Source organism: Bacillus rossius, chromosome 2 (genome assembly GCF_032445375.1).
Source record: "Bacillus rossius redtenbacheri isolate Brsri chromosome 2, Brsri_v3, whole genome shotgun sequence".
Taxonomy (NCBI): Eukaryota; Metazoa; Arthropoda; class Insecta; order Phasmatodea; family Bacillidae; genus Bacillus; species Bacillus rossius.
Window position 1 is genome coordinate 101550561 of NC_086331.1, and position 12994 is coordinate 101563554.

The following is a 12994-nucleotide window of genomic DNA, read 5'->3' on the forward strand; positions in this document are numbered from 1 at the left end:
TGAAGACAAATGTTACTGAATTTTACCACGAGATATGTTGAACCATGGTCAAACAGCTAATTTGCCTAGACTTTTGAAATTAACATAGTACTGATTGAAGAAGGAAATGTCTCAACTACAATTTGATGGGAATGGCCCAAATGTTAAGTCATGTATTAATGAGAATATTTTTGGGTTAAGAAATAAAGTTCGAAGATCTTGCGAAAAATGGTTGGGTTGTTGTTTTCTTGTTGGCGCACTTCTTAATGCTTCTTAAATATTTTAAGTAGTGGGAAAATATAAAAATTGATATTTTTAAATATTAGCTATTAATACCTAATTGCAAGTTTTAACACTATTAATATGGGGTAGTTTAAACTACTAGCAAATAATATTTATTTCATAAAAGCAGGCTAATGTCAGATAGTAGGACTATATGAGGAAGTAAAGTATTATAAAATATTTCCTTCAAAACTACTCCATAAATGTTTGTTTTCTTTCTTTTAAATACCATGAAAACTTGATTTTGGTGATGTGTATGATTTAAAGAATGGCACACATTTCCATAAATTTTAATAATTATACATAAAATTGTAATCTATAATGCAAGAAGAAATCTAGTGATTTTGAATACAAAAGATGAAACCTTTCTGTTTTTTAATGGGTTCTAAATTTTTACCTTGTCAATTTGAGTTCTTGAATGGAAGTTAGAATGAGGTGATCAAACAGTTTCTTTCTGAGATAGACTCTTATTTACCATCAAGAAAGCGTCAATTGGCATTCAATAATAGTTAATATATCATCCGCTTATGTGGTGACAGCCATGCATTTATTTACATTATGTTTATAGAGTGCGATGATTCATAAACTTTAAGAACTGGGTGACTTCATCAGTAATAATTTCATATCAGCATTTCGGATAAATGACTTACCATAAATACTAAAATTAGGTTACTTTAAATGAATGTAAGTCAGTACAGTCTTGGTTTACCGTATCTGCCACAACTAGCAAAACTGTGACAACTCAACAGAAAAATGTCAAATGATACGTACTTCATTTTTCTTAGGCATGCTGAGCATGTCTTCCTGTTTTGGTTACCTTTTCTTTAATTGGGAACTGATCAAAAGTAATATATTTATTGAAGTTATATTACCCACCAAAAAGCTTACATTTAGAAATTAGATAATCTTTTATCATAGTTTCAAGTGATTCATATTTTAATCGAGGTAACAGAAAACGTAAACTAACATTGACAGACAACTTTTTGAAAGTGGTGCAGTAGAAACATAATAAGTATCCTCGCATTAGAGAGGACTTAATTTCCAATTTCAGCTTGGTTTTTTTAAATGTGGTTTCCCGAAATTCCTCTAGGCAAATTTTGGGATAGTTCCTCGCTATAGTACATAATTGTCGCTTTATGTATCTTATCCTTCATTTGTGTAGCTACGAGTTTCCATGTCTTTTTATCTAGATGTCAACGAGAAATAAAACAAAACATGAGCTGTTTGGGGTGGTTGCGTTCTATTCAAGCCCTCTTAAGCCTTCTAATCGGGCGGAATCTGTGTTAGTGAGGTGGGATGATAAGTGCGACGCTTGCTGATGCTTCTAGCGCTGTATCGCCTCTATGCGCGAAGCTGTGGACTGAAGCACATTTCGTGTATAGGAAAACTAGGCGTGAAGTTTGAGTGGTAACAATAATATTATATGGCAGAGAAATGAATATAAAGACTCTTGAGTGCTTTCAAGAATCTATATAATATATTACATTACCAAAATTATTCTTAAACACGCATTTTAGCTATTTTCACTCTTCTGAAAATACAGTTTAAAAACGAAATACAGAAAAAGAACTTCGCATCCGCCATCAGCATTTTCCTAAATGGTTTTCGTAAACAGACACCACTCCGATAACTCGAGCAGTTTTCAAACAACTTGGTTTTTTTTCTGAAGCCCTGCACATCGTATGCGTGTCCAGATAGGCGAGGCACTCGAATTGAGCACCCCAATACTCGAAACATTTTGAGATGACGAGGTAATTAAGTGAACTTAATTCAGGTTTGAGTCACGCAGTGTACGGTTTACTGCTGATAACGTTTTATGAAGTAAGAAACACAGAGATGCAGTCTTGTTTTCGGTAAATTTTTATTTTCATATTTTAATTATTTTTTTTTTTGTGTCGGGATTTATTCATGACGAACAGTGGAAAACTGCAATGGCGGATGTAAAAATAACTGCATTAAATCAACATTCATATTATTAGCCTCTACGCGTCAGCTGGAAAACGTCGCTTGTTTCTGTTTTGGAAAAACAATTGTGTTTGTTTCGTCTTTTCGTTTTGTCGTGTTTTTGTCTCGTTTCAACTGTTGTGCTGAATTTTTTTTCGGTTCTTTATATTTGTGCTGTCATCATTTGTGAGTTTTTTTTTCGTTCTCTTAGTCCATTTTTCTTTGTTTTTCTTTGTTTGTTGACCATATTCCTGTTATGGAATATTATGTGGTGTTTATATTCTGTTGACAACAGCAAATGTTTTGCTTAATTAGTTTTTATTTTTGTCTTTTGGGTATTTTTTAGTTTACTTCTACAAAAAAAGTGCTTAGCAATGGAGTAAGTCTAAAAGCTTACACCAAGTCATTAAAACTTAAGGTAGGTACTTTATAAAACAGAAAATTTAATGTTATTTTACATTTTTGGATGCAGATGAGGTAGGTTGCACAGCAGACGAGAGTGTTGCTATGACGGGGGGGTTGTGTGCCCGCAGTGCAAGGCGGCAAGACACCCGACAACTCCGCCACCTCGCACCTGTTCGCCGACGGCCGCCGGCCAGACACGGCCTTCCAGCGGCACCGCAACAGCCGCCTGGGCGCCGAGTACCACTCGGAGATCGTGGACCACTCGCTGAGCGAGTGCCTGGACGAGTGCCTGCGCCAGGCCAGCTTCCAGTGCCGCTCGGCCATCTACAGCGAGCGCCTGCGCGTGTGTCGCCTGAGCCGCTACAACACGCGCGACGGCCGCCGCATCATCTACGACCGCGACTTCGACTACTACGAGAACCTCATGAGTAGGTGCAAGCTTGAGTCGAGCCGACTGCTTCAATTGCGACCAGCTTGCTGCAAGCTTGCCATGACAAGCCCGCAAGCTTCACTGATGCTGGAGTCTTACCTTGCGACGAGCTTGCCTGCACGCTTGCCGTGACAAGCCTGCAAGCTTGACTTATGCTTCAATCCAGCCAACTACTAATTTAAGACCAGCTTGCAACTAATTTTCTGCGACAAGCCTGTAAGCTTGTGTGTTGCTTGAATCTGTCGAACTCCTTATCGCGTCCAGCTTACAGCAAGCTGGCCACTAAAAGTTTGAGTCAAGTTTGTTTCGATGAATGGATTAGAGCTTTACAGAGTTATGTAACCTTATTTTGAATGTAGTTTTTCATACATTCATGACAATACTTTCAGGTAATGGTTCAGATGTTTGTCATAATTAAACGTCTCTTAGACGTGTTATTGTATATGTTGAACTAAGGAGAATTAAGCTTCGTCATCCTAAGTTTTTTATGAATTTTTTGCACTGAATTAAATTTGAGATCATTTTTTTTAGTTTCTCGCAAGACACGGAGTACATAATTCCTTCTCAAGCTTTACCACGTCACAGCCTGTTACCTGTAGGGAGAAATACCTTATGATTTCACGGTACAAGTACAACCGTTATATTAATTAGCTACACCAGTTTACGAATGTCTACAACAATAAGTGCTTAATGCTAAATCCTATTACATGTTGAGCCATACAATATGATACATAAACTGTACTGCAATCAAGAATTAAATTAAAAAATATATATATATTTAAAAAATGTTGGTGCTCAACATTACACGCAAGGTCGGTTTTTTCATATTGTTGTCATTACAATTATTTAACGGCTTTTCTTGAAAAAATTGTCGCTATAGATCACTTATTATTTGCTTCTCGTTTCAAATTTTTGTCACCAAGCGTTATCACTTACCAGCGGAAAGTCATGGAAGTGTTCCTGATAATTATCACTTGCCAGTCATTTCACATCTCGCACCAAAAATTCAGTAAAAATATGTGTCGAAATTCAGGACCAAACATAAAAAAGTTCATAAGAGCTAACGTAATGAATGTACAGAAATGGCCTTTAAAATGTGGAACAAGATGAAAATGGCGCAGCCAACATGGCGTGTGAGAGCGAGCTACGGTACGCGGTGTTCCTCTAGATAGAGCTCTGATGTCATCTCGTTGTGAATGTCTGAGCTGTTGCGAGGACTGAGCGACTGTGTGTGCGCAGGAGGCGGCTACGGCGGCGGAGGGCATGGCCTCGCTGGCGGCGACTACGCCGGCTCCAGTTTCGGCTCCAGCGGAGAGTACGGCGGCTACGGCGGCTACGGCGGCGGTGGCCACGCCCACTACGGGGGTGGAGGAGGAGTAGGGGGTGGAGGGGGGTACAGCGGGGGACCGTCGGTGGTGGGGGCGGCTCGCCCGGTCGGTGGAAGCAGCTTCGTGGGGTACGGCGGCTACGGCGACGGGGGCGGCGGAGGGGGCGGCGGAGGGGGCCATGCTGGAGGAGCGCCGATAGGTGGGGGCAGCTACGGCGGTAGCGGCTATGGGGGAAGCGGCGGCATCTACGGAGGGGATGTGGCTGGCTACCCTGGTGGCGTTAGTGGAGGCAGCTATCCTGGAGGTGGGGGCAGCTACGTCGGAGGTGGGAGCAGCTACGGCGGGAGTGGGGGCAGTTACGGCGGCAGTGGTGGCAGTTACGGTGGGGGTGGGGGCAGCTACCCTGGAGGTGGGGGCAGCTATGTCGGAGGTGGGGGCAACTACGGCGGCAGTGGGGGCAGCTACGGTGGGAGTGGGGGCAGCTACGGCGGGGGTGGGGGCAGCTACGGCGGGGGTGGGGGCTACGGCGGAGCAGGCTATGGGGGAGGAAGTTATGGAGACGGCTTTTATCCTGGAGCACCTGCTACTGCCAACAGACCCATCACCACCTTATGCGATGATGTTGGAAGCTACAAACAGGTAATAAACCCAATTTTTGTCATATATAATTACATGATGATGGTTTTTATCTGTCCATAGTTGCAGTAAGTGAATATGACACCTGATGAATGGTTCGTTCAAACTTTCAAAGGCTTAGGGTTCATTCCCGACCACACGTTAAAACCCATATCAGTCGCTCACAGTAGATACAATGACCACATTACACTCTGTCCATGATAATGAGACTTTGTTTACATATGCTTTAGCGAGCATACGTACTTTGACTGCTATCTAGTGTTGCTAAATAAACAAAACACAAATGTATATAGCACCAGAAAAGCTAACCTTACATCAATAATCGTTTCGTCCGTTTCGTAAATTTTTTTCGCTGTCACAGTCTGAAAAAAAATCTGCCTCTCCATATCTTGAATGGAATGTACATTATGATGGTGACTGGAACAAGGAATAAAAATTTAAGATACAACGGAAAATAACATAAAACATTTATATTTTGTAACAGTAATATTTGTTCGTACTATAGATTTTTAAAATTATTTCCAATATATAATTTAAATTTTTAGTAATATAAGTATTTTAGGAATTGTCTATTGGTAAAACACTGGCTGTGTGATCTGGCAACACTGGCTGCACAGTGAGGCAACACTCACAGAGCATTGTAGCAACACTGGCTGCGTGATCTGGCAACACTAGCTGCACAGTGAGGCAACACTCACAGAGCATTTTGGCAACACTGGCTGAGTGAAGTGGCAACACTGGCTGCACAGTGAGGCAACACTCACAGAGCGTTGTGGCAACACTGGCTGAGTGAAGTGGCAACACTGGCTGCACAGTGAGGCAACACTCACAGAGCGTTGTGGCAACACTGGCTGAGTGATGTGGCAACACTGGCTGCACAGTGAGGCAACACTCACCGAGCATTGTGGCAACACTGGCTGAGTGATGTGGCAACACTGGCTGCTCAGTGAGGCAACACTCACAGAGCGTTGTGGCAACACTGGCTGCGTGATGTGGCATCGCTGGATGGTTGCAGGTGGGCGTGCGGCTGAGGCTGCGGCGCCAGTTCGTGCACCGCTTCGTGTCGGTGCCGTCGCTGCATCTGTGCGAGCGGGAGTGCAACGAGGCGCGCGACTTCCTCTGCCGCTCCTTCAACTTCAGGTACAGTCGCGGGACGCGGTGATCCTGCCGCGGTTACAGCTCCAGCCAATCATAGCTTTGGCGTCGTGGGCGTCTCACGAACGACGGATACTGCGTTAACTGCTCATCGCATGCGCCGAAGAGGCAGTTTCTTTACAAATACCTCGTGATTAGGTTAGGTTAGGTCACAAATGCATTATATTAATCACTATTCAAGAGATACAGATTGTAGTCAGAATTATTAATATTGTAAATTATCCTGGCTTTGACGTTGAAATGTTAGAAAAACAATTTGAAACGTTACTTTTTTTATGGATTGCAGCATGCATCTCCAAGGTTGACAGCTGATAGGTAGTAGGGTTTTGCTTTAGGGAGCCAATGGGAGGAGGCCTATTGTGATTTGCTACCTGAAGAAGACCCCTGGTAAGTTCATACCTCAGCTCTCAGTTGATTCTCAACCCTGAAGATCCCTGCTGTAATGCAGAGCGAAACGTCGTCACAATACCGCTGCGACGTGGCTCAATCTAAAAAGCCAAGATAGTTCAACAGACATAGTTTGTGAAAGCCTGCTATCTGTTTTAATTATATGTTTACATTTTAACTAAACAAAATTCTAGGAATGTTTTATTTTTAGTACCGTTTGTTCAAGATTTGTTTTGTCTACACAGATTTGTTTTTTCAGAATAATTAGAATGCATCTTTTACTGACGTGACCTTAGCCAATGATCATTTAATGTAAATGCAGCATTCCGTGAAAAACTAGTGGTGAACAGACGTCCGAATTCTTTCGATGCCAACACAACTTGGTGTCTCAAATATAATCATATTTTTAACATTTATTTGCTTGCTTTTAAATATTTTTTACACCAATTTCAAGAAATTTTTAATTGTTACACATTAAAATTGATCGTTTGAAAGTAATAAATTAAGAAGTAGAGTTTCAACCAATTTTAGGCCAAAACAATTTTCTATCGGTTTATTTTCAAAATTTGTTTTCGTTAAAGATTGCACATAGTTTTAAGAAATTTCTGAAGATAAAAGTAATTAGATGCTACAAAGAATATTCCCTGTAAAGACTTTGAGTATTACTCTTTTATTTATTTTTTGTCTTAGTAAACTTCTTAAAATGTGATATGTGATTTAGCGAAGGCCAATTCGCAATAATTAGCAATACAAACTATTATGTGCCAAAAACTGTTGAAAAAAATATAGCATATTTATATTTATATTTCTCGCCCAAATAGGGTGTAGGCAGTAGTGGGCTAGCTAATCAAAAGACCATCGTGACATTATTACCAAAAAGATATCATCAAACCTCTTAAAGGCCACAGGGGTGCCTTTCACGAAAGGATGCGTTGTTGATTCTGCAAGGATTCTTGCAACTATTCGAAAGGTCAACAAAAAAATGGGTGAAATCCTTTAATGATTCATTTAAGGAGGCTTTCGGTAACATCATGCCTATATCTGGCTAGCCATTAATGCTTAAATGCACTATTGTGATAGCTGAAGCCTAGTGTACCCCCAACTTTACCGTTATTATAGCGCTATCAAACATCGTGATGTGGTGATGCTTTGTCGGATTCTGAAACTTGTGCCCCGCGAGAAGTCCTTCTCGTCGTTTAGTAAATAATATTAGATATCCATTCTTCAGCTGTAGGTAAAATAGAAGCGTTCGTTTAACATTATTGTCGTGTTAATGTTAATTTTGCGAGGTGAATCTCGAACTCAGCTTTGTTAGTTGCAAATCTGTTACTGTAATAATAGGGAAAAGGACGAAAAGTAAAGAGTGCATGTGGAATCAGTTTCAGCTGTATTGCCTTCCAGGATGCTTTTTAACAGTTTTTTTCAAGCCATTATATGGTGTAAAAGTGTAGTTTTAGTTTGCAGTTTTTTTATAGAATTTTGGTGAGAATGTTTTTATGTGTAACAATTCTGTGTGGAGAAATGAGGGTGAAACTATGCTAAGTGGTGCCGTACCAGCTTCGTATCGAGTGGCAACACCCCTCCCCTCCCCCATTTTGTCATTAGCGAGCCAATGAACCGCGTCGCGCATCTTAGACAGTGAAACACTATTTGGAATTATCTGAGCGGTCTGGAATGGATAATACAGGAGCAACGACCTAGAGGTGTGTGTATATATATATATATATATATATATATATATATATATGTTACGTTTTGTCTCTTGCTCGCTTGCCAAGTGACCCTCACCACCCATGCCAAGTGACACCCTCCACCCCCGCCGAGTAACCCCCTCCTCCCCAGCCAAGTGAAACAACCTCCACCCCCACCGAGTAACCCCCTCCTCCCTCGCCGAGTGACACCTCCTCCCCCACCGAGTAACCCCCTCCTCCCCTGTCGAGTGACCCCCTCTACACTTGCCAAGTGACACCCTCCACCCCTGCCAAGTGACACCCTCCACCCCCGCCGAATAACACCCTCCTCCCCTGCCAAGTGACACCTTCCACCCCCGCCGAGTAACCCCCTCCTCCCCCGCCAAGTGACACCTCCTCCCCCGCCGAGTGACACCTCCTCCCCCGCCGAGTAACCCCCTCCTCCCCTGCCGAGTGACACCCTCCACCACCGACGAGTAACCCCCTCCTCCCCTGCCGAGTGACCCCCTCCAAACCCGCCAAGTGGCCCCTCCTCCCCTGTCGAGTGACACCCTCCACACTTGCCAAGTGACACCCTCCACCCCTGCCAAGTGACACCCTCCACCCATGCCGAAAGACCACCTCCACACTTGCCAAGTGACACCCTCCTCCCCCGCCGAGTAACCCACTCCTCCCCCGCCGAGTGACCCCTCCTCCCCCAACGAGTAACCCCCTCCTCAACTGTCGAGTGACCCCCTCCACACTTGCCAAGTGACACCCTCCACCCCTGCCAAGTGACACCCTCCACACTTGCCAAGTGACACCCTCCTCCCCCGCCGAGTAACCCACTCCTCCCCCGCCGAGTGACCCCCTCCACACTTGCCAAGTGACACCCTCCACCCCTGCCGAGTAACCCCCTCCTCCCCCGCCGAGTGACACCTCCTCCCCCGCCGAGTAACCTTCTCCTCCCCTGCCGAGTAACCCTCTCCGCCCCTGCCGAGTAACCCTCTCCTCCCCCGCCGAGTAACCCCCTCCTCCCCCTCCGAGTAACCCCCTCCTCCCCTGTCGAGTGACCCCCTCCACCCCCGCTGAGTAACCCCCTCCTCCCCCGCCGAGTAACCTTCTCCTCCCCTGTCGAGTGACCCCCTCCACACTTGCCAAGTGACACCCTCCCCCCCTGCCGAGTGACCCCCTCCACCCCCGCCGTGTGACCCCCTCCTCCCCTGTCGAGTGACCCCCTCCACACTTGCCAAGAGACACCCTCCACCCCTGCCAAGTGACACCCTCCTCCCCCGCCGAGTGACACCTCCTCCCCCGCCGAGTAACCCCCTCCTCCCCCACAAAGTTACCCCTCTTCCCCCGCCGAGTGAACCCCTCCATCCTTGCCAAGTGACTCCCTCATCCCCCGCCGAGTAACCCCCTGCTCCCCTGTCGAGTGACCTCCTCCACCCTTGCCAACTGACACCCTCCACCCCTGTCGAGTGACCCCCTCCACCCCTGCCGAGTAACCCCCTCCACCCCTGCCAAGTGACACCCTCCACCCCTGCCGAGTAACCCTCTCCACCTCCGCCGAGTGAACCCTCTTCTCCCGCCGAGTGACCCCCTCCATCCTTTCCAAGTGACTCCCTCCTCCCCCGCCGAGTAACCCCCTCCTCCCCTGTCGAGTGACCCCCTCCACCCTTGCCAAGAGACACCCTCCACCCCTGCCGAACCTCTACTCGTAGCCTCCAGGCCAGTGCTACTGGTGTCGACCTTGGACACACTCAGTATGTCTCGCATCAGTTTTAGTTTGTACTGTCACTCTCAGGAACATTCCCGCACAATAACACAGGAATAAGCAGCAGTCGTATACAAGCGATGTAAGTATATTATGCACACACGCATCCCAAAGTCGATGCCAAATTCTTTGATCAACCAACCCTTTTCTGGAAACGTTCCCAGTGTGTTACTTACACCCGTCTTGCACTCATTTAGTCCTCGAAACTTGCTTCCAGGTTACTCGCTCGAAGAGTAACCACTAAGGGCCGGTTTCACAAAGTCTGTTTAAAGTTTCGGTTATCTAATCGATCGATTAATTTAAACAGGACATTAAAGTACTGATTATCATTTGACTGTTTCCCAACGTATTTTTAACGAGTGTTTAACTAAACAACGGTTAAAGGAAATATGGCAACCAGGCGATGACGTATTGGATCGCGATTGGCTGTCGTGCTACCTTCGTTTGTTACTTTTGGCCAGTGTTTAAGGTTCGGTTAGAGAAAATTGTAAACAAACATCAATATGGACGAAAATAAGCGGCCACGATCCAGAAATTTTCTTGCTTCGGAAACGGAATTACTTATATCTTTAGTGGAAAATTTAACCTAAAACAATGTCAAACACTTCCAACTGTCTTTCTATTTTACATGCTTTATATTAGCTTCACCTGTATGTTTGTTTGTCTGTCCGTCTGTAACTCTTTCGACTAAGAGTGAGTGGCTTATCACTGTAAAATGTCCCACCAATTTCATTACGTTCGTTAGCCGAGCGGTCTGTGACTTCTGTGACGTCAGCTTTCGGATTCAGCGATCGTGGGTTCTACTCCCGGTAAATTCTAAGATTATATCCATACATCTAACTGTAAATAATTCGGAGAGACTTTACCATTTCTTTGTGACGTTGCAACTCCAAATAGTTATCTCAGATGGTAATAGGTAGTGTCGGTAACTCATTTCCCTATGATAATTATACATAAATATAGTTTAAAAAACTAAAAAAACATGCTTTTAAAGAATATCAAACTAAAAAGTTAAAAATAAATATAGTTTAAAAAACTAAAAAAACATGCTTTTAAAGAATATCAAACTAAAAAGTTAAAAATAAATATAGTTTAAAAAACTAAAGAAACATGCTTTTAAAGATTATCAAACTAAAAAGTAAAAAATAATTTTAAAATTTAATTTATGACAATAGTATATAAGCAATAAGAGTATAAATGAGAAAAAAGCATGGGGCGCTTAATATACAAAAAATATGGCACAAAGCAACAGTGCTAGGACCATATTTTTGCTAAGCCGAAACCTCATTGCAAATTCACTGTCATTCATTTGAAAGTGATTTGGCCTTACTCGAAATATTCGTGGTCTATTTAAATAATCAACAATTTCTTCATCATCATCTTCAAACAAAATGTTTAATTCATTCGCCATCATCACTGCGGCACTTCAATCAATTACCTCTGTTTTGCACACTATGTGGTTTCAAACAGCTTCAAAAATATACATAACCTCAAAACTATCAGCAGTAGCCAACTAATCAGAACCTCTTCTTGTGTTTAACTTAACCATTGGTTACCATCAGTTAATCGGCCGATTACTGTTAACCCTATATTGAGAAACAGGTAATTCTGCTAACCAGCACTTAAATTTTAATCAGAAGATAACCGGACGATAACCAGACTTTGTGAAACCGGCCCTTAGAGCAGTCGGCGAGTACGCTCGGATACCGAGGAACGATTTTTCGGTATGTTAATCGCTGAGTGAGTACACTACTCGTTGAGCGAGTAACCTCCGTTATTGTAGTCGGACGAGTCCTCGTAGCTCGGCGTCGGCTGCTTCCTCCGGTCGTAGGGCAGATTGCGTTCCCAATAAATGCAGACATGTCTCTTACCCCCATCGAGGCTATCTCCGCACCAGTGGACTTGTGGCTTCGGGCAGCGTGACGCCTCCCATCTGGGCGGTGGTCAAGGCAGTGGTGGTGGTGAGTTGCGGCGTGTCGCTCTCAGGCAGCGAGAGCGGAGTACTCGGTCTCGAACGACTCTCTAGGCGGTATGTTTACTTTCTTGGGACAATGATCTTTTAAGGCGATAAACGACCAACCTGGCTCGGTACTCCCCTATTCCTCCTCCCTCCCCCCCCAAGAGTGTTGACGAGCTGTTTACGTCCGGTCACGTTTGATCGCGCGGAACCAAGTCGGGGTGCATTACGCCTTAATACAAAACTGCAAGCAACTTTACAAGCACTGACGTAAGGCGGTTGGTCTGCCACCAGGGGCTATTTAAAGACGAGACGTGTTGAGAAGGAAGAAAGTTTCAGGTGACAGCCTACACCTGTGACTAAATAATTTTAAAAACAAGTTAATTGCAGTGCGATTTGTAAGCGCGCTGTTAAATGAGCTTGAAAATTAGCTGAGCCTTCTTCGACCCAGCATTTGTGACCAACATGTATATTAATTTTTAAATCGACTTCGTTTATTTTGGGTAGTTATTTAATAAGGTAGCTAGAATTTAACGCATCACTGTGTCTTATTAATTTTTAATAATTTATTGCAATGTAATAATAACTACATCTTAATTATGTGCGTGGGTTTGTTATTATTGTTGTCGTATAAGTACGTGCCCATACGAGTTTTAGTTGCCTTTTATTAATGTTTGTATTTTAGATTCAGACCTCTTAGAGGATGATTTAAAAATATATCTGTATGCAAAAAAACATTTAGAATTTATATTTTATAAAAATGGCTGTCTTTCTGCCTTTAATGCAGACAGAATACACTAGATGCAACTAACAAATGTCAATCAAAGACGTGCATTTTACATGAGCAAAAAAATTTAATGGTACATACTATTTTTGCTGGTCACATATTGAAACTCGTACTTCTGGAGAAATGCACAGATTTTTACAGTCAACTATGAAACAGGTCTCAAGAGGTTCAGTGCTCAATGTGTTAAATCATATATTTACATGGTGAGTTTACCCAGTAGGCCTATTTCATGCAGTAATTTTCCCGTATCACAAATA

The 12994-nt window shown here is 43.5% G+C and overlaps 1 protein-coding gene across 1 annotated transcript in view; it reads left to right on the forward strand.

Moving 5' to 3' along the window:
- Positions 1-12994, forward strand: part of LOC134528938 (uncharacterized) — a 98723-nt gene that overhangs the window by 53513 nt on the left and 32216 nt on the right. The window contains exons 8-10 of the mRNA XM_063362607.1: positions 2739-3038; positions 4280-5007; positions 6020-6144. Coding sequence (XP_063218677.1) covers positions 2739-3038; positions 4280-5007; positions 6020-6144 — 1153 coding nt within the window. The remainder of the gene's footprint in view (positions 1-2738; positions 3039-4279; positions 5008-6019; positions 6145-12994) is intronic.